Source organism: Marmota monax, unplaced genomic scaffold (genome assembly GCF_021218885.2).
Source record: "Marmota monax isolate L192 unplaced genomic scaffold, Marmota_monax_Labrador192_F-V1.1 WCK01_AAM20220418_F8-fsc00132, whole genome shotgun sequence".
Taxonomy (NCBI): Eukaryota; Metazoa; Chordata; class Mammalia; order Rodentia; family Sciuridae; genus Marmota; species Marmota monax.
In genome coordinates this window covers 5,175,415-5,201,036 of record NW_026695199.1, presented here as the reverse complement: position 1 = coordinate 5,201,036, position 25,622 = coordinate 5,175,415, and the positions used below count along the sequence as shown (strand labels likewise).

General features: G+C 32.8%; 1 protein-coding gene across 2 annotated transcripts; it reads left to right on the top strand.

Annotated features, from left to right (window-relative positions):
• The first annotated feature begins 4,742 nt into the window (after window positions 1-4,742).
• Window positions 4,743-25,298, top strand: LOC124082287 (UDP-glucuronosyltransferase 2B31). 2 transcript variants are annotated; one of them, XM_046428749.2, is made up of 6 exons: window positions 4,743-5,516; window positions 6,835-6,983; window positions 16,696-16,827; window positions 18,647-18,734; window positions 19,625-19,844; window positions 24,816-25,298. In XM_046428749.2, exons 1-6 carry the CDS (start codon window positions 4,793-4,795, stop codon window positions 25,093-25,095), a joined length of 1,593 nt encoding a protein of 530 aa, XP_046284705.1. In that variant the 5' UTR covers window positions 4,743-4,792; the 3' UTR covers window positions 25,096-25,298. The 2 variants fall into 2 exon arrangements, with proteins under 2 accessions (XP_046284705.1, XP_058430035.1); XM_058574052.1 differs by lacking the exon at window positions 19,625-19,844 and having other exon boundaries at window positions 24,816-24,969.
• The last annotated feature ends 324 nt before the right edge of the window (window positions 25,299-25,622 follow it).

Below are 25,622 nucleotides of genomic sequence, written 5' to 3'. Positions count from 1 at the left end.
GATTCTGCTTCGCATAATGCTAAACCTACTTCCATGAAATCAACTTTTGTTAATTTTACACATGAAGGAGACACACAGTACTCTCTCTTATGGTCTAGTTTATATTATTTTACATGATGTTCACCAGTTCCTTTCTAACTCCTACAAGCATAGGATTCCATTCCATTTTTATGGCTGAATAATAATTCACTGCATATATATTTCACTTTTGTTATCTAAAAAATGAATATGTTACTTGATTTCCTATCCTGGCTAATGTTGGAAGAGCTGCAATAACATGGGGGTATAGGAATCATTTTGATATACTACTGATGTCTTTTTCTTTAATTCTTTTTATTCCTTAGTGGAAAAGTTGAGCTCCGGGTGAGATGTATTTTTAGTTTCTCAAGAAACTTCTGTTCCAGGGTGGTTGTTCTAATTTACATTACAGTAGTGGTCTGTAAGAGTGCCTCTTACTCTGCACCCTTGCCAACATTTTTCTTTTTTTTTGTCTTTTTGAGTATAGCCCTTGTTATGTATATTTGATTATTTCTTGTGGTTGTTTTTATTTGCATTTTCTTCAGGATTAGTGATGGACAGGATCTTTGCATATACTTGTTGCCCATTTCTCTTTTGTGAAAAATGGAAATTCAGATTATTTATTCATTTTTAAGCATTTTTTCCTCTTGAGATTATAGAATTCCTCATAATATCAATATGATTTCTCAAATGTTCAAACTTCTTTAACTTTAGTTTGGAGAATTGTGTACATTTAACTTTCTTGGGAAAAACACTCAATAATTACAATCCTGTAAAAAGTCTAACAGTTCCCTTTGGTTCTGAGAGGCCATATTGCTGCTGTCTTTTAGTATAAATCCAGCCTCAGCATCATTTCTCTCCTGAGCATCTGGAAAGATGTTTGCCTTCTTCCAGCTAAGTCACTTTGCAGTAGAATGTCTCTGGCATTAGAAACAGAATGATTCCTATCTACTTTCTACAGTTAAGCTATGGAAGAAAATATTTAGTGTCATTAGCTTATTATTATTTCCTCTTAATACTTCAAATGAATTCACCAGGTGGCCCACTCTCATAATCATAGTTTAGAAATAGATACTAGGTCTCAATTTTATGTTTTGGTAATTTAGAACAGGAATAGGAAAAAATGCTAAATTTTGCTCTCTCCTCAAACAGAAAACAATGTTACCTATATTTGTTAAAGTTATGTTGGTGAAATGTAATGAGTTTTTGTAGACAGTTTGTAAATAAATTACTGTTCTATAACCTGTAATTATGAAGAGTTTGTCTAGTTTTTCTCTTTCTTCAGTAGCTGATTGTCTCCTCATACCCATAACACTAGTATGGGATCTAAATCATTGGAATGACTGAAAAAAAGTCATCATACTTTTCCTTCAGAACTCAGCATGTTGTCTATTATAATAATCTTTAACACTAAAAGCAATACAAAAATTATATAAGTTGTTGAAAAATGGGTAAATCAACCCTGAAGTAATCCAACATCACAGAAAATTTTCATGATTGAAATGGTTCAAATTGAGGAATAGTTAGTATTTAGTAAGCTTTTTCACCATAGTGAATAAAAGAACAACCAGAAGATTGTAGAACTTGAGACCCTCCAGGCATGGACCAATGAGACCTGCTTCTAGTTCCATTGTTGAAGGATTTTGTTGGTCACTTAAAGAGAAAGTGGCAGTGGCTTTTGTGTGTGTGTGTGTGTGTGTGTGTGTGTGTGTGTGGTGGGGGGGTTGCATAGAGAGTAAGAAGAAAATGAAGATAAGGAATAAGATCAAGAATAATGCAGTATCAATAATTAGTATTACCAGCCATTGTTATTAATTCATAGAAACATTTAAATTAGCATCAATAGTTGTGAGGTTTTCTTCTAAATTTCATAAAAAGAAATTATTCCCCCAAATATCTTGTTTCTCTGTTAGATTCATTGATAACTTCAGAATATATTAAAGAAGAGACATTTGTCAAAATTCATCAAGAATCTTAAAAATAAATATAGTCATGGGTTTAATAAGATTCATAATAATAAAGTAAAAAATGATCAAGGTGTACAGAATACTGTCTTTGGCAGTTATCTATAAAATGAATACTGGATATAATGTGATTATCTTTTCTTGCTGAATTATTTTAAACCTTATCTGCATAAAGCATTATTACAAAAGAGTTTATTCAAGAAGGTATAGTTTGCCTAAGTCAGCCTCACTATGAGTTTAGCTGGAAACTGAGGAGAAAGAAGAAATATAATAGATTACATGAAAAAGTAGAAAGTCAATCTTATTTCATTTTATATACTTTTCCACAATTTTCTTAATTTTCTCAAATTGAGCTTGTACTATTTTCATAAGGATATAACAGAATGAGAAAAAATACATGTTTGCAATTAGTTCACCAACTGAGGTTGTATTACTCTATCTTTTTTTGTGTAATATCATCTACTGCATAGATAGCTTTGGACCACAAACCTGTGAGACAAAGATTGAACATAAATTAATGCTGCTATATTTTACTGGAATCACGCAGAGTACCTTGATGCCCCATGCGAGTCACAGAAATAACACAATGGTCTCCCTACAGAAAATAATTATACTTTGAAGAATGCTCTGGACAATGTACAGTCTGCATGGTCAATACTTAGAAAAATTTTAGCTTGTTTATCTTTTCTCTAAAAATTGTTTTAAATATAACCTCTCTATATTAGAAAATACACATTTTATGTTCAAAAGTTGCTCATTATTATACAGTGAGAAAAGAACAAATCATGCATATAAAATGCAATGAAGAAAAGAAAAGCAATATACGGTTTTAAAAACACAAGTAGTGAAACTTTGTCTCCTCCACATCTTCTTCCTTTTGTGGGGAGAAGAGTTTATAGTTTGAATATTGAATGTGTCCCAAAGGATTTGTCCCTGGCTCAAGGCAACACTGGGAGGTGGTAGAATTTTTAGATTGTTAGGCCCAGTGGAAGAAAGTTAGGTCATTTGGCATATGCCCTTGAAAGGAATATTGGGATCTAAGCCCCTTCTCTTCCTCTCTCTATGTCTCTTTTTTAATTCCTAGTCACTTTCTCTGTCATACTCTCCTACCGTGATGTACCCCCTCAAAATCAGCCCAAAGCAATGGTGCCAACAGACTGTGAAATGTCCCAAACTGTGAGCCAAAATAGTATTTACTTCCTTATCAGGTCATTATCTCAGGAATTTTATTAGAATAACAATGCAAAGTTGACTAACACACAACAGAGATTAAATTGAATGATATGGGATTGCTCTTATGTTAGATAATAATTTAGCAGTTGGTATGTACGGATGAATTCAAGTAAGAATAATTTTCAAAGAATCCCAAGAAAACATGTCTTTACCAGGAGCTTTCTAAAAGGTGAGGTGATTTGATCAAAAGGTTGATCAGATCTACACTGGAGAAATGCTGGCTGAACCCCTTTGATTGTAGTATAAGTGCTCCCTGTGGGACACAGAAAGGTGAGAAGAAACACCACTCACATCCAGTTACATATAGCACATTCTACCAAAGTATCAACTAAATATCAGGACAAAAGTTCCACATGGAAATAATATCCTAAGAAATACGATAATTTAAATGTGTAGCTATACATGTATACTCCTAGATTCTAAACAGGACTCTTGGAACCATTTCATTGAAATTCTAAAGCATATCTCCATAATCATAAAAATCTTAAACTTATTGAAGGAGTGGTTTAAGGGGTGGTGATTGGAAAAGTTCAACAAATTATAAGATAAGCTATACAGGAATACAGAGATGAGAGAAATTGAATAAAGTTTCATCTGTAACTTCCTTTTAGTACTCCTAAATTGAAAAACATAATAACTAAAATAAAATGATTCTTCAGATAACTTGAATACAACACATTGCTTAGTAAAACAATAATGATAAATATCTAAAGGTGAGATAAATTCCTAGGTATTTTATTTTCTTAATTTTTTAGTTGTATATGAACATGATGACTTTATTCTATTTATTTTCATGTGGTGCTGGAGATTGAACCCAGGGCTTCACAATTGTCAGGGAAGTGCACTATAACTAAGCCACAACTCCTGCCCCAGTTCCTATGTATTGTCTGCTTCCAAGAACATGAAAAAACACAATAACATTAGATTAGATTAGAATGTTTTACACTACCATTAAAAAAAATATTAACAATAACTCTTAAAAACAGTAAGGTAGACTTGATTCAAGTATCTGCATCACTGAAATAATATTTTCAGTAGGGGAGTCTTGTAATTTGAACATAGCTTGTCACTGCCCATGTTTCTGTTGAGGTTTAGTTGTACAATATTGAGAAATGTGATTACTTTGTCAACTTTTTCATCACTGTGACCAAAATACCTAAGAACAACTTAGAGGAGAAAAAGTTTATTTGGGGCTTAAGGTTTCAGAGTTCTCAGTCCATTGATGGCTAACTCCATTGCTCTGGGCCTAAGATGAAGTAGCACATCAGTGAGGGAAGTCCCAGCAAAGAAAAGCCCCTCAGCTCATGTCAGCATCTGGAAGGAGAGAGGAAGAGAGAGAATGAAACAGAGGCACCACAGGATAGATGAACCCTCTAGGGCATACAAACTTTTATAACCTTGAGGTACTCTACTTGTGTTTGTCCTTCTATCATCCACATGATCAGCCTGTACAATTGTACTTTGAAGTGCAGGAGTTATACTTTAACTTTGGATTGATTTATCCTGAGACATATAAGCCTGAGAAATTGAAAAAAAGAAGAGCTGCTAATGTAAAAGAAGCATTGCATTGCACCAATATGTCTGTGAAAAGGAACTCGGTTCTTCTGCTGATACAACTGATGTGTTACTTTAGCTCTGGAAGCTGTGGAAAAGTGCTGGTTTGGCCCACAGAATACAGCCATTGGATCAACATAAAGACAATCCTGGATGAACTTCTCCAGAGAGGTCATGAGGTGACTGTTCTGACATCGACAGCTTCCATTCTTATTAATCCCAACACAACATCTGCTATTAATTTTGAGGTTTACCCTGCACCATCAAGTGAACAACATTTGGAAGAACTTTTCTCCAAATGGATCCATGAATTAATTTATGATATTCCAAAAGATGACTTTTGGGAATTTTATTCATTAGTGCAAAAAGTTTTCAAGGAATATTCTGATACAATTCAACAGCTCTGCAGAAATGTAGTTTTAAACAAGAAACTTATGATGAAACTACATGAATCACAATTTGATGTGGTTCTTGCAGATGCAGTTGGTCCCTGTGGTGAGCTGCTGGCTGAGCTACTTAAAGTACCATTTGTATACACTCTCCGCTTTACTCCTGGCTACACATATGAAAAGTACAGTGGTGGACTTACATTCCCTCCTTCCTATGTGCCCATTGTTATGTCTGAATTAAGTGCTCAAATGACATTCATGGATCGGATTAAAAACATAATGTATATGCTTTATTTTGATTTTTGGTTCCAGTCATTTGATGTGAAGAAATGGAATCAGTTTTACAGTGAAGTTCTAGGTAAGCTGGTTCTTTAATTAGTACTGTGAAACCTAAATTTCCTGTGACTTTGAAGCTGAGCTTGCATGAATATAAAATCAGAAGAATTTTCTTTTCTGTAAGTAAAAGAAAGGAATGAAAACATAAGATGAACAAATAGTTTCACCAGTAAAAAAGGGCCGTTATATTATAAGGCCAGTTAGAAGCCAGTGGCAATTACTTATTCAAAATGTTTCAGGAAATAATAACCTGCAAATTGAATCATGGAACATTTCTCTGAGCAATTACATATGCATTTTACTATTCTTTTCATCTTTAAGGATACTCATTATTAATCTCACTAAATGTTTTAATGATGGTAGTCATGTACATTAATAACATACACATGTATTACTCACACAACCATATATATGTACCATGGAAGAAATTGTTTACTTTTGAATAGCTTTGTTTCCTCAGTTAGAAATTTTAAAAAAAATATTTATTTGCATTGCTGTGAAGATTACTTCACAGTTAACAGTGTCTCTATCTCAGGAACAGAAAGTTATTAATTGTGATAACTTATATTTCATATTCCTTTGATAAAAACAAACTAATCATGTGTTAAGGCCTAAAACCTTGGTGTAGGGTAAAACCACACCTTATTAGTCTATGTTTTTTAAACTGCATATACCATTTAAGACAATATGAACTAAATTAAGCATCAGAACCAATCTCTATTTTAATATTTGTGTAAACCTTCTGGATTTAATTTCAAAAACAAATATTTTTACAAAGTTAATACTATTAATCTCTTAATATGAGGCAAATGCAGTAGAGGTCACTAGGAAATCAGGCATACTCACTAAATCATTACAGTTCACTTGAAGAATCAAGGATCAAGGGAATGGTTTGCTCAATTGTAAGAATTAAACTGACTGCTCCTTGAAAAGATATTTCCACAGTTATGGGAGCACTGATTGTTAATGGATCTCACAAAAATTCTAAAAATTTAGGTTACTTTTGTAGTTTTAGAGAGAAAATAAAATAAAATTCATGTTTACTACTGTGGAGGCTTAGGTTAATAATTTAATTGTGATTGTAAATATACTAATGAAACACTAGAAAGTACCCACACAACTAGTTTATGTACAAATTAACATATGTAAAATGTATCAAATATAGTATGCAAATTGTGTTCTAAAAAACATATCAATTGTAGTATGCAAACACAGGAACACACACATACACAAATTCATTTGAACACCTTGCCTACACAAATCCAACTCATTTCAAGGCAATATATCAAGTATTCAAGGTACATGTCTCTCATTTTCTTTTTTCTCTTTTCTCCATTCAGGGAGACCCACTACAATATATGAGACAATGGGGAAAGCTGATTTTTGGCTCATTCGAACCTATTGGGATTTAGAATTTCCTCGTCCATTCTTACCAAATTTTGACTTTGTTGGAGGACTCCACTGTAAACCTGCCAAACCCCTGCCTAAGGTGAATGTTCTCCTGTTCTTTTGTTCGGTTTGATTAACATTTTTGGTAGAAATGACTCTGCATTCTTAATTGAGAGTGTTTAACTCAGAGATATGAAAAGCAAGATAAAGAGTTCTGCCAATTATAGACCCAGGCATTCCTAAGCCATCACATGTAATGTTGTTTCATTATTGTCACAGAAGAAAGTAGGATATCGGGTATCCTTTGAGAATAGTCAGGAAAATTAAGACCTTAATTATGTAATATATAAAATATATACATAAAAATAATACTTAAGAATCAATCATTTATTCTAATAAATACAAAGAATATTTATTAAGTAACTGTCATATACCAGAGATAAGTGCTGGATATAGAGAGTTATAAAGTTGACACAGTTTCTGCATCAACCAGACCGTATATTCCGTCTGGGTACAGAGACTGTAACAAGTAATAAATTTGTGTGTGTTATCATAAGGAAATTATACAATACTAATGAAACATCCAGCGAAGATCATTAAAAAAAAATTCTAAAAGCCTTGATAACTAAGGTGAATTCTAAAGAATCCACAGGATAGGAAAAGGGGTTGAGGGAGAGAGGAAGACACAAAAGGAAAAGCACATACAATAGTAAGGGAAACTCCCAAGAACTTCAAGAGTAGTTCAGCAGGAGAAGGCTCAGCAAAGAGGAGATGATGCTAGAGAGGTAAGTGAAAGCCAGATAATTAGTAGGAGATTAAAATATCTGTGAAGTACGTTGGGTAGTCAATGAAAAGAGTTAAGCATAAGAGAAATGTGAATAAAGTTTCCGTTTTGAAAAATCTCAAAATGCAGTCACCAAGTTGGATTTTAGAGGGAAAGACAATGCAGAGGAACCACTCAGGAAGTTGTTGCAAGACTGCAGATAACAAATGATGTAAACATGGATGAGGTTGTTCTTACATGTGACTATGCTTATTTATCTATTAATAGTCAAACTTCATATTGTGTTACCTGGAAAAAGTAGATAATACTGATACACAATATCCTTGGTACAAACATAGGATCCAAAGCAATATTCGATATTGTAATTATTCATTTTTTGTTTCTACAAAACTATTTTTCCTTGAAAAACTGAACTTTGTTATCTACTTTTAAAGACCCTAACTATACCAAAAAGGTAGGATTAATACTTAGAAATAGTGACATTTGGGTATTTTTACATTTTAGCACACCCTAAACACTGCTCTGTACATGAATTTGGATTATATTCAAATTGAGAGATAGAAGCTCACAGTATGGCTTAAACAATCTACCATAGATTTTCTCTTGTAAATGTTGACAGCCCAGGTCTGGTATACAGCTTTATTACCAATAATATTAATTAGGTAATATGTGCCAGGCACAGTGGATATAATGTCACAGATAAAAGAAACTAGGTTTCTGAAAAATCAACACTGTATTTTCAACCAAAGACCTAGAGAACAGATATTCCATCAATTTGCTTAAAGGTAAATGCGTGAGTTTTGGCAATCAAATGAGAAAGTGGAATTGCTAAAATGATATTTTAAGTATTCAAGCTCTTCACAACCTTTTAGCTTTAAAGTAATTGCTTTTCTCAGTGATATAAATGTGTGGCCTTTACTTGTCTTCACTCCAGCATTTGAACAAACTCACCTGAGAATTCAGACTACTACATCCTAGACCATGCTAGGGATGTTTAGTTTGAGAGAGCTTTCTGCCATATGCCAATCTTAGAGGACACCTCAGGAAAACTCCCTTGGAAAACTCAGGTCTCAACATCACAGCTTCCTGACAGAATGAACAAAGAAAATGTATTTTGCAAACATAATGATGACCTAAGTTTTCTTGTCATTTATTTCTGAGCACAGCCCTTTAGTTTACAATTACAAATTCATTCTGTCAGCAAATAGGATAATATTTCATAGGAGGAAACAGAAGAGTCTAAAACATTTTTAATAAATACCATGCTTAGAAGCAAACATTACTTGCCATATTGCTATGTGATCTCTAAAGAGTGGCTTTTTCCCTACCTGTTAAAGGCACCAACACATTGAGATCTTACTCGAACCTCATTTTCAATAGAATTATTTTGTTGTTTGTGAAAAGTTCCGTACAATACAAACAGAAAACCAAATTTAGTGAAAATTCTGACTAAAAACTGAGATAGAGTTATTGAATGTTTTAAACCATTAACCTCTGACCTTGAGATATTTCCCCATTCACAGTAGGAGAAAGAGACCTTGTCAATAAAAGGGGAAAGACGCAGAGAAAGGAGGAGGACGATGAGAAGGTAGATAGCAGTGTGATCATGATAAGGAATAATAGTAGCAGGTGTTATTTAATAGAATAAACAAGATTAGAATACAGGCCAATATTAGAAACACTGTCTTCTTGATCTTTATTATATAAAGTAATGCTCCCCTAAATTACTTGCTTTTCCATTAATAATTAGATTCTCAGATAATTTCTGTATTGTTTAAATACAGTAATTTGTCAAAATGACAAAGATCCAAACATATCAATACTCTTAACAATGCAAATAGCCTTGGGTTTCACAGTATACTAATTGTAATAGTACAAAAAAAAAATCAAATGAATGTAATCTATGTTCATGGCAGTTACTTATAGAATACATATTGGAGAAAATGTCTTGCATTAACTAATCAACATATTAAGTGATGTCATACGTTAAGTAATGATTTTAAAACTTATTCTGGTACATACCACACCATCATAATCACTTTATTTAGTTATTATATTTATTTTTATCTCTCTTTTGGTACTATGGATTGAACTCATGTGCACTCAACTACTGAGACATATCCCTAGCCCTATTTTACATTTTTTTGAGAGACAGGATCTCACTGAGTTGATTAGTGCTTCACTCTTGCTGAGGCTGGCTTTGAACTTGAGATCCTCCTGTCTTAATCTCCTGAGCTGCTGAGATTACAGGCATGTACCACCTTGCCCAGTACAATTACTTTACAAATAAATGCTTAATTACATTAAGTCATAACACAAGTTTAGTTGGAGATTGAAATGGAAAATACTGATTATAATAATATCATTATTTTTGTGAGAAGAATAGATATACAAAAGAATTTTAATCTTCCATTTACATTACATATGTGCATGTATCTATTCATGTACTTACATTAACAGAAAAAAAAGACCACATTGAAAAAATTCAAATTTTGACCCAACAGAATCTCTAAATGAACCAAAGATCATTTTGGCAAATCTTCTTAAACATTACATATTTTTTTGTTGCTCTTCCAAATTTTCGTATGATTAATTTATTTTTCCTCTAAAAATAATGTTGCAGAAAGACTGGGACCTGTGTATGTCAGGGATTAATTGGTTTTTAAAAAAAGGGTATATTTATAAAACAGTAGTACTGAGAAAATCTTTGTACAACATGAGATGAAGAACATTTTGAGCAGGGAGAAAATATATTGAATACATTGCTGTACACGTTGCTCTAGCTTACTGGAATCACAAAATAACTGGATGTGTCACAAGTTCCTAGGAGTACTGCAATGTTCACTATATGTGAATGAGCCACACAACAAGTTGACCTGTTCTGTAAAAAGGCCAAAGGAAGTCCCACTGTGGTGCAAGAGCTCCCATGGTTCATAATGAGGTGAAAATAAGGGTTCTTTCACAGACACTGATACACAGTTCATTCTCATAGAAATTCAATATCATTAGAAAATTTCAGTGCAAAAGATGAGACATATAAATAACCCAAAGTTATGATTACTCAGTCCAATGCAGTGAAAATGCTGATTATGGATCAGTTTAGTTCTGGACATGTACAGGATTGTTAGGATCCTTAGAATTATGTAAAAGAAAGTCCAAACCATAATATTAATCTTCTCAATGCTAGTGTTTTTTAATCTCCAGTTTTTATGAGCTATTATAGAGGAAAACTTGGGAAACGCTCACAAATTATAAAGTAAGGAATGAAATACTATAGAGATGGGAAACATAAAAATGTACAAAAATCCTATGCACAGGTAACTTTACTTCTGGGCTCACAAGGACAGAAATAAGTACTAATAATTCCAAACTAAAAAATCATCCAGATAACCTGCCTGGAATGAAATCAAGTGAAGTACTATAACAGTAAGAATTATAACCAAGTACTAGCTATAGTGTTTAACAAAAAAAAATTAACATTACTAATGAATAAATTGATGAATAAAGAGTCTACATATAATAATTTCTAACATCATCTTTTGAATTACTATTTAATGGCTCTATGTCATTTCTTACACACACACAAACACTTATTTCTACAAGTAAGCCTAATGGTACCTAATGGTACCTTCTATGTCATAACACACATCTTTTTCCAAAGAAAGTGAGTGACTGGGTCAATTTAAAAATATCCATAACTCACAAGTCTAGTAATACATGCTTTTCTCTTCTTATTTTACATACCAATAATTTCTTTGCTTTTCCTACATTTTTATTGGTTCATTTGATTTTACATAATGATGAGATCTGATGTTACATAATCATACATGCACACAGTATAACAGAATAATTTGGCCAATAAAACTTCCCAGGAATTTCCCTTCCCTTCCCACCTCCCTCCCATTGGTCCCTTTCTCCACTGATTTCCCTTTGATGTCCATGAGATCAACCGGCATTTTTTTCCATTTTTCCTCTCTAGCTTTCAAATAGGAGAGAAAATATACAACCCATGACTTTCTGAGTTTGACTTATTTCATGTAAGAGACTCTAATTCCATTCATTTTTTTGTAAAATGACATAATTTTATTTGTTATTTTGGCTGAATAAAACTCCATTGTGTATATATACCACATTTTCTTTATTCAGTCATTCATTGGCAGACACTTAGGCTGGTTCCATGTGTATTATGAATTGTTTTGCTATAAAATGGGTATGCATGTATCACTGTTATAAGATGACTTTAATTCTTTAGGATAAATACTGAGAAATGGTATACTTGGGTGATATGATATTTACATGCTTAGTCTTTTGAAAAACTATCCATACTGATTTTCATAGTGGTTGTACTCATTTACAATTCCTCCAATGGTGTAATTTTTTTTTCTCCATATCCTCTCCATCATTTATTATTCTTTTTATTCTCAATGATTACTATTCTGATTGGTGAAAGATAAAATCTTAGTGTAGTTTTCATTTCCCTTGTTTCTAATGATGTTGTACATTTTTTGTTTTTATATTTTTGTTGCCTATTTATATTTATTCTTCTGAGAAGCATCTTTTTAATTAATTTTCTCTTTGAATATTTGGATTGATTTTTTTTGTTGTAAAGTTTTGGGAATTCTTTATATATTCTAAATATTATTCATTTGGCAGAAGGTGTTTTGCAAAGATTTTCTTCCATTTCATAAGTTCTCTCTTCACAATTCTAGTTGTTTCCTTTACTGTTCAGAAGCTTTTTAATTTGATGCCCTCCAATTTATCTACTCTTTGAATTATTTCCTGACCTTTAGGGGTTGTATTTGAGAAAGTCAATACCTGTGCCTATATGCTGGAATGTTGACCCTACATTTTCTCCTAGAAGTTGTATAATATTGCATCCAATTTCTAGGTTTTTGATCCATTTTGAGTTGATTTTTGTGCAGAGTAAGATATAAGAGTATAGTTTTATTTTTCTGCAATTTTCCCAGCATCATTTATTTAAAAGGCAATCTTTTCTCCAAAGTATGTTTTTGGCACATGTGTGGTTTTCTCTGTGTTTTCTATTCTATACTACTGGTTAATATGTCTGTTTTCATGTCAGTACCATTCAGTTTTTGTTACTATAGCTCTGTAGCATAATTTGACATCAGATATTATGATGCTTCCAGCATTGCTTTTTGGGTTTAGAATTGCTTTGACTATTATGGATCTTTTATTCTTCCAGATAAATATTAGGATTATCTTTTTCTAGTTCTGTGAAGAATGTCATTGATATTTTCATGAGGATTACATTGAATCTGTATATAGCTTTGGATATTTGGTGATTTTAATAATATTAATTCTACCTATCCATGAACATGGGGGGTCTTTTCATCTTATTTTCTGTCTTCTATAATTTCAATATTCAATTTTAGAGGTCATTTAACTCTTTTGTTATATTTATTCCTAGGTGTTTGTTGCTATTGTTGTTGTTTGTTTGAGGGTATTGTGAATGAAATAATTCTCTTGATTATTTTCTCTCCAGATTCATTGTTGGTATATAAGAAAGCTACTGAATTTTGTATGTTGATTTTGTACTTAGCTACTTTGTCAAATTTGTTTATTCGCACTACCAATCTTTTTTTAATATTTATAATTGTTATATCTTCTTGTTGAATTATTTATTTTACCAGTATGCGGTGACCAGCTTTGTCTCTTCTGATTAATTTTGACTTGAAGTCTGTTTGTCAGAAGAGTAGATAATCCTGCTTATTTTCTGATTCCATTTGTATTATGTATCAATTTTTATCTTGTTACTTTCAGCCTATGGCTTCTTTACCTGTAAGGTGTGTCTTTTATGAACAACATATCATTGGGTCTTGTTTTATAATCCATTCTTCCAGACAATATATTTTAATTAAAGAATTGAGATGATTTATATTCAATGTCATTACAAAGAGATGTTTATTGATTTCTGTCATTTTGATTCATTTATGTTTAATGTGGTTCTATTTCTCATTTTCTTAGCTACTCTTCCAATCGGACTTGTTCATTTGTGAACTTCAGGGTTAGTTTTTTATTTCTTCTATATTGACTCTTTTGTTAAATAATTATTATCATCATGGGTGCTTAATTTTTTTTTTTACTTTAGTACTGTCTGAATATTCAAAGCTGGCCACTTTTTCTTTTATATCTGATGTTCTGTTTTCAGTATTGGCTACTGTAGTATAAATATTTTCAACTGACCTTTTATTTGATTTATTTTATCTTTGACTTTCAAGATTTATGTTTGGTTCTTTTTCAATATTTCTAACTTGTTGAACTTTTCATTTATATTCTGTAATGATTTTTTTTAATTCATTCAATTGTTTTTCTGTGTTCTCTTGGAATTCATTGATCATTTTTATAATTCATTGATCATTTTAAATATGATAATTTCATTGATTATATTTTATAATTTACTTTTTGAATTATTTACCTGATTTTTTGAAAAATTTCAATATCTTTGGCATCAGTTGTTGCTAAATTAGGAATTTTTCAGTGATTTCATGGTACCTTACATAATTCTTATACTCTTGTGTTGGATTTCATGCATATGTTAGGAGGGATTTCTCTTCCATGCTTTTTTAAAAAAAATAGTTACAGATGGAAACAATACCTTTATTTTATTTAGATTTTTTATTAGTACTGGGGATCAAACTCAGTGCCTCATGTGTGCTAGGCAAGCACTCTACCACTGAGTCACAACCCCAGCCCTCTTCCACTTTTTGAAGCCATATTATTTACTTTACAAAGTGTCCTGGAGTGACCTGATTTAAGACTCCTTTATAAGGATGGTGTTCACAACCTTTGAATTAATTCTGTTTGTCCTGTGCAGTGGATTTCCAGAGGTGGAAACCATGAACCCACCCCCAGCTATTTCTATTTGAGGTCTTATCATTAGTTTGAGTTTTTATCTCTACTATTCTCTGTATTAAAGTATAGTTAGTGACTGAATGCCATTAGTTTTCATGTGGAGCAAAATGAACTATTTTGGTTGAATTTATTTCAGCAGTGGACTTCTCTACCCTTTAAACCTGTAGTGTCACTGTAGGTTTCCAGATACTCACAGAATAAGGGGAAATAAACAATAACAACATCGGATACAAATAATATACAGCATTTCAATAAATTCCTGGATTGTATTATGACTTCTAAAATGTAAATTGCTACAAAAAAAACCAGAAAAAGTGGGTCAGCAATTGCCAACAAGGAAGCACTGCATAAATATAAACTAAATCTGACATTAAAACAAGAAACAGGTGTCAACTATGTCTTCCACAGAAGTAATAATTACAACAACATTAATGGTGGGGTCAAGAGATATATAAACCAATTAGTTTAAAGATGGCAAAAATACACTCAGTAAGAGGAAATAATGTGGGATAAGAAGATAGGAGGAAAAAGTTTGAAATTTTAAAAAGTGAAGAGAGAGAATGCAGAAGAGAGAGCAGGTGATAGCTATAAGGATGGAGGAGAAAATAGGAGAAATAAATAAATGGAGAGAGAAATACAGAATAGATTTTCACTATAACCAGGAGAATAAAAGAGAGATACAGAAACAAACAACTAAAACAATACAAAACAAAACAAAATTATACAGACCAAAAACCTTGATGCTCAAAAGACAATGCAAGGTAAAATAGCTACATTTAAATAATGCTAAGGCTAAAAAAAAGAAAGAAATGTATGTTAATATATGTCCATAAACCAATCAGTAATGGAAGAATACACAAACACTCAGAAAGAATAAGAAAAATTAAAAATATTCTTAATGATAAATGAAGGAATCATTTCCACTGAGGTGGCCAAAATTGTCAGAATGGATGATTACTGATTATACTCAACTGTTTTTCATTCCATTTCTTTTTTAGCTATGTATTGAGAGTAAAAGCAAAGGTTGGATTTTGGTATCCCCTTCCTCTTTTTGTGTTTCTCTCTGAGCTACCACTTGGAATGGCCTAAGAATGAAGATGTTTGAAATAATTCTCAGCTTCCCTTCTTACCAGTATGACGTAGGTTAGAATGGGAAGAAATGTCAGTTGGAGCTTTGTGTGCACAGACCAGATCTATGCACTCCTGAGGTGGGGTTGCTGCGGTGTTCTATGAGATGAGATCTGATGGAGGAAACTTAGGTCTAATCAGACCTCAGGGGTTTTGTTTGGTCTATACTCAGAAGAAATTGGATGGTGACACACCTAGGGCCTGGCAGTTGCTTATCTCTGTAGGGAGCCTGAATCTCAGAAGCCTCCCAAGAATTCTACTCAGGGGAGCTGATCTTCCACATATTCTGCTGTCCACCTGCACATCCTTCATAGGCTCAGTCCCTGAGTATTTCCATAAGTTCCTTGTTCAGATTCTCACCCACTTCAGCTGGTCACAAGAGCCATCAGCTCAAAGGAAAAGCAAGTTGTGCTCCCCCTTTGCTTTTCTGGCTTGAATTCCCTGGGGTAAAATCTTATCTATGCCTGTTTCACTCCCATTTAGCCAGGTACACTCTAGGCCACACAGTACACATTCTAGCAGTGTTTGCTCAGATCTCCTTTCTGGTAACAGAGACTGGAGCAAGGCCACCTCAAGATGAATCCACCTCATCTCTCCCCAGGCAGTAAATAAATAGTATTTTTCAATCACTAGTGCTCAGTGGAGCCTCTGAATCAGCTAAGTTCATGTTGCTTCTCTGATCTCAGGTTTTTTTCATACCAAATGTGTCCACTGTGTTTGTCCCTGCATTTTTCATTTCTCTGTGGTAGACAGCACCATTACTACTGCTGTAGCTTCTTCCACAGTTTGGTTTCAATGTAATCTTCTTTGTTTAATGAACCCAAACTTCTGAATCTCTGAGACACTCTGATAGTCCAGTATTGAATTTTAGTGAAATCCTTCTTTCACCCATCTCACTGAGAAGCAGTATTCTCACTGCTTATATTTTGATCCTTGGAGCAACTAGAAAGGCAGCCTTCCCCTAATCTGACATCTTGAATCGCCTCCCTCTTCATCTTTTTTGATGGAGCAAATGTTTAATTCACAGGAAATGGAAGAATTTGTACAGAGTTCTGGAGAAAATGGTATTGTGGTGTTTTCTCTGGGGTCGATGGTTTCTAACATGCCAGAAGAGAAAGCCAATATAATTGCATTTGCCCTTGCACAGATTCCACAAAAGGTAAGAAAAAGTGCCCTCTTAGTGGCCAAATATGTAAAAAGTCTATTAAACCTTATAAAGGGTTTGCTTATTGAAGCATCCTTTGTGAAACATAACCTATTGTGATATCTCTAGTTGATCTCAGAAATCATGTTTTAAACAAAAATATGTGTGGTAATTCTAAACAGTAGAGAGTGTTGAATTAATGTTAATATTAACATTGTGATCATAAAAAAATATATATTTTACAGGTCCATGGTGAAATTTAATTGTAAGGATATCACAGACATTTATTTACACAGATACCACCTTTCTCCCTGCTACTTCTTCCTTTTCCTTGCAGGATCCCTGAGGGCACTATACACTGCCAATGTTATCACAAAGCTATAAAAAATTAATTCATAACTGCACCACCACAATAATGCTAAGCAGGTATTGAAGAAGGCTGAATTTTATCATGATTTTAGATACTCCAGGCAATCCCTTATTCCTTGCTTACCCTCATTTAAGAATAGGATTCTTGCCATGATATTTTACCTCATCTTTGATCCAGAACAATGGAGTCTGCCAAATATGGACTGAACTTCAAAATGTAAGTCCAAAATACTTCCCCTCCCCATTTAAAAAAAGTATAAATTTATTTAACAAACTGTTCCTGGAGTTTTGAAAAGAAAGTCTACCCAAACCATTGGGCCATATTCCCACTTGGTCACATATATTTGTAGAAAAAGAAAAAACAGCTTGCACTAGTGGACAGGATCCTGACAATGTCTGACAATTAGAGAAAGTGCAGAGATTAGTTCTGCCTTTGAAGTGGACCCTGTGCATTATAAATGTACCTCAAAGGACTTTGCTTCCAAAACATCAGATTAATACCTTTTAAGAAGAAAGAAGAGAGTACAAGGAAGAGTCAAGCAGAAGCAAGCCTGGCATGGGCTGAAATTCAAATTCCCACCTCCATAAAATGCTTTAATACCACAATTTCTAACATAACCACTCTTGTGGTCTTTGAGTGTTTTCCATCTGCTTTGCAGTTTCCTATCTGATATAGGCTTCTCCTAATCACCCAATTATTTTTCCTTCTGTAGACCTAAATTTACTTTGCTGCTCCCATTGCATATAGAAGATAAGCACTTAGAAATTATTCTCCAGTTCATGAAGATTGCTTTTAATTTCCAGAGTCAGCTCCTAGACATAAATATATCTTGGATATATATAAGACTACTAGCAAGATTTGTACTGCATCATTAAATGATAACACACAGTTTTAAAACATTTATCAGCCTCACAATTTTGAACTTTATTTCAATATCCATGTAATTATTTGTAAGTTGCAAATGGGTTCTTCCTTTTAAAACTTAAAGAATTTCCAAATTCACCAATATTGGTAGAAGTGTGGGTTAAGATCCATAAGTACACGTAAAAGTTTCTTATAGGTAGTATTTAATAAATTGAAGTCAAATCCAAGTTACATGTAATTCCTAGTTAGTATGAATTTATTTCTAACAGTAGCTGACTGCATTGGTTTGCTTTTATGTATAAAAAACAATGCAAACTGAAATAAGCATCTTAAACAATACATGTCCTGTCTAATCTATGACACTCACAAGAAATAAACATAAAGATATTAATTTGGAAAATGAAATCCAGGATTAAAATGCATAAAACAAAATATTTATGGAGTTTTAGTTTGTATTTTCATAATTCTCATTACTTAAATTGTACTTGTTTCCTTATGTGTTAAATGTTGAACTAGATGATTTCTTAAATTTTTAGAATGCAAACATGCTATAACATTAAACTTTAAATCATAGAATAAGGTACATTCTTTACCAAACAGGTCATCTGGAGATATCAAGGCAAGAAGCCAGATAAATTAGGACCCAACACTCGAATATACAAGTGGATCCCCCAGAATGACCTTCTTGGTAAGACTCTGAGATAAGTCCTAAAAGCATGAGTACCATCAATCTGGATGCTTACAATTCAATAGGAAACATTTTATTCAATACTTGTTACTTAAAAATAAATCAAACACAATGTTCAACTTCTTTTTAATTATTTTCCAGCCCAGGGATGGTTTGAAAAAAAACAAAGCAAAAAGCTGCAATTTTAATATACACCGTCATTATATACAGGATCCAAGTTATCTTTATTTCTGGTGCAATTATCTCTGCAAGAATTTTTCACTCAGTTCCTGGATTGTCTCTGTGTTGTTGTATGTTTTTCACTTATTCTTTCCTCTCCCGCAGGTGTATGTCAAACACCTTTCAAAATGGCAGCCAGGATTTTTTTTTTTTTTATGAACAGTGACTCTTTATTTTCTCTAGAAATTAATGCACATTCTTCATTATGAAGTGCAAACACATTTTATAATGAAGTGTAGTCTCTCTTTTCTCTGAATTCAGTACCATCACCTCCTATTCCGTGCTGCTTTGGACATGCTACATAGCAAACTTAGCAACTTCAGTCTTTTTTAATGTGATAATATGCTAATATGTCTTTCATGACCTTATTTTCCATAAGTGCATGTTGATGTTTTTACTAAAAAATATTCTATTTTTTCTACCTATTAGTGTTGTATTCAATATTCAAGTCTCAAGTTATGTACCTTCTCTTTCATGTAGTTTTTGATTAGCCCTCTAGTGGACTAAGGTGCTTGTTCCTCTGAGATATTAAAAAAATAATTAATGCAGGTTCCTATTTATAATAATTTGTCACCTAAAATACACACTGATTCCTTTAATATCTTATAATACACATTTCTCATTTTCTAAGATTTAAATTAATAATTTTTCTGACATTAAATCAATCCTAGGTCATCCAAAAACAAAAGCTTTTATAACTCATGGTGGAACCAATGGTGTCTATGAGGGGATTTACCATGGTGTCCCAATGGTGGGCATTCCTTTGTTTGCGGATCAACCTGATAACATTGCTTATGTGAAGGCCAAGGGAGCAGCTATTAGATTGGAATACAGAACACTGTCAAGTGCAGATCTTCTCAAGGCCTTGAGGATGGTCATTAGCAACCCTTTGTGAGTACAACAACTTTGATATTGGGTAGTATTTATAGAAGAATTGTCTTTTCATCAATGAGTATAAATTTTAGCCCATTTTGAGGAGGGTAATTTTTTAATTATTTAATTTATTTATTTATGACAGCAGAATTCATTACAATTCTTATTACACATATAGAGCAGAACTTTTTATATCTCTGGTTGTATACATAGTGTATTCACACCAATTCATGTCTTCATACCTGTACTTTGGATAATAATGATCATCACATTCCACCATCATGAATAACCCCATGCCCCCTCCCTTCCCCTCCATCTCTGCCCTATCTAGAGTTTGTCTATTCCTCCCCTGCTTCCTCTCCCTATCACACTATGAATCAGCCCCCATTATATCAAAGACAACATTTGGCATTTAGTTTTTTGGGATTGGCAAACTTCCCTTAGCATTATCTTCTCTAACTCCATTGATTTCCCTGCAAGTGTCATGATTTTATTCTCTTTTATTGCAGAGAAATATTTCATTGTGTATATATGACACAATGTTTTTTATCCTTTCATCTGTTGAAGGACATCTAGTTTGGTTCCACAGTTTAGCTATTGGGAATTGTGCTCTTATAAACATTGATGTGGCTGTGGAGGAGGGTAATTTTGAAAGAATCTAAAGATTCAACCCATATTAAATCTATTTTCAACCAGTTTAACCATTACTATTTCAAGGTTATATACAACTTCAAATATCATAAGTATTTCAAAGTTGGGTTAATCTTATAAATTACATAGAAAAATGATTACTGCACCATTTCTATACATACACAAAATGTTTGCCATATAGAGCCATTTGCAATGAGGATTTAATTTTTAAATATGACAGGATCGACACAAGAAAAGAATGATAAACTTATAGAGATATGACAGTACCTTAAATCCATACCTAAAATTTCTGCAACCGTAAATTATTTTACTCAAAAATTATTTCATCAGTATTAATATTTTCATAGATTTTAATGATGTATAACACACAATATACCATTTATATATTTAAAATGTGAATTAAAATTCAAATACATTTGATGTTTTCATAGTTATAAAACTCTTAAATACTGTAATTTTTGGAAATTTTATCACATCAAAAGAAATGTGACAATGCATTGAAGTCATTTCTTATTGCCTCCTAGATTAGGCAAACTCCATTTAGTTTTTGTCTCTATAGACCATCCTATTCTAAATATTTTACTTAAAAAGATAATAAAATTATTTTCTTTTTCAATGGTTTCTTTCACTAGTGTTGTTAGTTTCATCATGCTTTGCCAAGGGTCAGCCTTTATTGGTTTTTTATTGTTGAATAACATTGTGTGGTTGGAAATATTTAAAGTAATTTATCAATTCATCAGTTTATAAAGGTTTCTGTTTCCAATTTTGATTATTATGAACAACGTGTACAATTTGTATGAACATAAGTATTCATGTCTTCTGGTAATTTCTAGTTATAGAACTGTTAGGTCATATTATAATTATATATATATTAAGACCTGTCAAACTATTTTCCAAAGTATTTGCAAAATTTTTTGCAGCATACAACAATATAAGAGAGTTCCAATTATTCCATATCATTTTTAGCATTTATTATCACCTTTTCTTTTGTTGTAACCATCCTAGTGAAAAGGATTGTAGCTCACTGTGGTCTTGACTTGCATTCCATGATAGGTAAAGACCATCATTTTATGTGCTTTTTGGTCATTCACTTACCTTCATGAGAGAAATGTCAGCTCAACCCTTTGCTCATTTTTAATCAGGTTATTTATGTTTCAGTTATTGATTTTAATATTTCTCCATCTTTATGGATATAAGTCTCACGATTTGCAAATGTCTTTCTAACATTCCATATGGTTGATTTTTTTAACATTGTGATAAACTTAGAAGCACAATAAAATTTTCTTCATGATATTTGATAAAACAAAACTTCAGTAATTAACCTTTTCCATACTGCAAAAGGAAATTATATGGAGTTTATAGTTTCTAGGTAGAATGACTGTCTTCAATTCAACTCTCATTTCTCCTAATGATAGTATTATTGCTTAAGGAAGGTATTACTTAAAGGACAAGTTCAAAACTACATTTCCAAGGAAAAAATAGTAGCAGAATAAATAATAAAATACTCTGAGAGAAGTAAAGAAGGAATGGAAAAAGAGACATAAAATAATGTGTAAATCAAAAGAAAATACAGATTAAAACATCAGACTTAAATATGAATATATCAGTTTTACATTATGTCCTAAAAGACTTTTCATTACTCTAACAATCTCTCCTCCTTCTCCCCTGATCCCTTTCTTCTTGTTTAATAGTTTTCTTGTTACTTTTATATTGCCTACCCTGCCAGATTCCACATATGAGGGAAAAAATGCAATATTTTGTATTTCTGATTATTTACTCATTTCACTTACTACTGAAATGTTTAATTCCATTTTGTGTTCATTCTTGTACAGGGTTAGAGTTAGGGATCAAGCTGCAATCCTCTATATATGGCTATCCAGTTTTAACAGCACCATATTTAGAAAAGGCTCTTTTTTCTCCAATGTGTATCTTTGGCAACTTTCTCAAGAATCAGATGGATACAGCTGTACAGATTTATTTCTTGGACCTTTATTATATTTCATTGGCCTCTGTCTCTTTATATCCCACACTATGTTATTGTTGTTCCTATGGCCCTGTAGTCTATATTAAAATCGGAGTTGTGTTAATTCCAGTATTTCTCCTTTTGTTTAGAATTGCTTTGGATATTTGAGGTCTTTGGGGCTTCCATATGAATTTTGTGATTTTTATTTTATTTCTGTGAAGAATTTCATTGGTATTTTGACAGGGATTTTATTAAATCTGTATATTGATTTTAGCCAGATGGCTATTTCAACAGTATTCTTTCTGCTGATTCCTGACTTTCCATTTTCCAGTATCAATATTCAATATTCTATAAATTTCATTGTAGAAAACTTACACTTCCTTTATTACATTTATTCCTACTGATTTTTCTTTGAAGGTATTTTTAAAAATGTTTTTCTGATTTCTTTCTCACTGAGTTTGCTATTTGTATATTTAAAAAGCTATTTTGTTTTTTGTGGCCTTTTGTATACTGTTATTTTTCTGAGTTTGTATTTCATTATCGAATTCAAGTCTTCTAGTGGATTCTTAAGGATCTTCTAAGTGGCAGAACATATAACCTGCAAATCCTATATCATGATCCAATTAGTGGGCACATTGGTGTCCTTACTTCATCATCCATGCAAGTTAATTGTGATATTTCCTGGTGATCACTTAGGATATGGTGTTTTTCTTGTTACTATTAGGGCTTACTATAGAAAATGTATTTTAAATTATTAGGAAATACATTTAAAACAACATAAAGTAATAGGAGAAATCCCTAGGGCTACTATGCTAATAAGACCAAGAAAAGCACCTCTGAGGAGTGACATGATGGCCAAAACCTTAGCCATGAGATATAAGCAAGACTTATGATGTTGCATGAAAGGATGCTCAAGGAAAAGCCAGATGAGATTAAAAGTATGAAGGTGCCAAAAGGAGAACACATTTGGTGACACTGGGGAATAGGGAGAACACACATGTGCTCAAAACCACTAAAAACTAGGAATGGATCTACAATATAATTCACGTATCCCACTTCTCAGTATATATTCAAAACATCTAAAATCGGTACACTACAGGAATTCAACTACATTGATGTTTATAGTAGTACAATTCACTGTAGGCAAGCTATGAAACCAATGTAGGTGCCCTTCAACAGATGAATGGATAAAGAAATTGTAGTGTATACACATAATGGAGTATTGGTCCTAAAATATGAAATTATAACACTTGCCTGTGTATACATAGAACTAGAGACTATCATGCCAAGTGAAATAGGACAGGCTCAAAAAGTCAAAAGTCAAAATTTTTCTCTTATATGTGCAAGTTAATCCAAAATAACGGGGTGCATCTGGGGAGAAAGGATTAAAAAAAAGAAGAGAAAATTTTATAAAAATAGAGGAAAGATCAATAGAGTGAACAAAGAAGATTGAGGAGGAATAAGCAGGAACAGGAAAAGGGAAGAAGACAGGAAAAAATCTGGTTAAAGTTCATGTGTACATTTGTGGATATATCGCAGTGAATCCCAATATCAATTATATGCAAAAAAACCCACTAATTAAAAAAAGTATACATAAATTTCAGAAAGATCAGCAGAGAGAGTGAAGCAAGGGGAGGGAGGGTATGGGAAGAGGGGAGTGCTAGGGGCTGAGTTAGAGCAAATTATAATCCTTGCATTTGTGATTATGTTATAATGTGCCCTAATGTTACATATAATTAAAAATTCAATAAAAATAAAATTAGAAAGATACATATGCCTAGAGAGAATGAATGAGGAAAAATTATATCATAAATCATGGCCAGTGTCTAACCCATCATAATCCACTAGTACAACAATAGACTTGGACTTTATTCTACTTATGATGAGAAGTCACATGAAAATTTTGAGCAGGATAGCTTCATAATCAGATGTGTATGTTTTAATAATCCCATCCTGGCTGCTGAGTGAAAAACACAGTAGAGGGTAAAATAGAAAAACATAGAGAATAGTTAGGAAGCACTGCACACCATGATATGATTCCTCTTTAAAAGCTTCAAGGTGATCTTTTACAAATTATATGCTTTCTCTCTCACTTATTGGACTCAGAATGGTTCATAACTATTTTCTCTGATGGAAAGAATTTGACTCACCTTCTTGAAATTCCATGGGCACTTTTGAAACATTTATACATCAGAACATAAGCTAAAACCAGACATTATATGGTGACAAAAGAAAAAACATACCATATGCATGGCAAGTCTCTGACAATTATTTTAAATCATCTATATGGCACTTGTGAAAAACTTTCATTGACTTCATGTGCTTAGACAGATTAACTTACTTTCAATGTTGATCCTTTTATGTTTCACCTTTAGATATAAAGAGAATGCTATGAAGTTATCAAGAATTCAACATGATCAGCCAGTGAAGCCTCTGGACCGAGCTGTCTTCTGGATTGAGTTTGTCATGCGCCATAAAGGAGCTAAACACCTCCGGGTGGCTGCCCATGACCTCTCCTGGTTCCAGTACTACTCTTTGGATGTGATTGGGTTCCTGCTGGTCTGTGTGGCAACTGTGATGTTCATCATCACTAAATGCTGTCTGTTTTGTTGCCAGGTGTTTTTTAAAACTGGAAAGAAAAAGAAAAGGGAGTGATTTTATCTATGCCTGGCTCCTCCCGTTGCTCCCATTAGAGGAGGTTATATGGCCAGATTCCTACCTATCCTAACAACTTTTCACAAATCACTTTGTCAAGTCAAATTTTATCTTCATGAAATTCACTCCCTGTGTAAGAAACATAAATATTTCAGTTCAAGGAAAATTTATTTGAGGAAATAAAATTAAACCATATACATTTATATTGCCATTTATGATTCTGTTTTGTAGCTTTAACCTCTTTGAAGATAGAGTTCACTAATTAGAGTTGTGATTTGGCTTTCCATTGGTTTTCCAGCCCCGGCATCCCTTCTTTCCTGAAAGGTGCAGGAAACAATTTCGTTTGTCAGTGGCTTTAGAAATGTAGTGATGCCTACCTGCTTTCTCTTATCAAATAGAAGTATGTGGAAAATATTTGGTTTCATGAGCTTATTCACTTTTGCTCTTAGCCCTTTAAAAATGTTCACCTAGATGTCCTCATTTTAATTCCTTGTTTGGGTGGATATATAAAATATCAATTGTTTTAT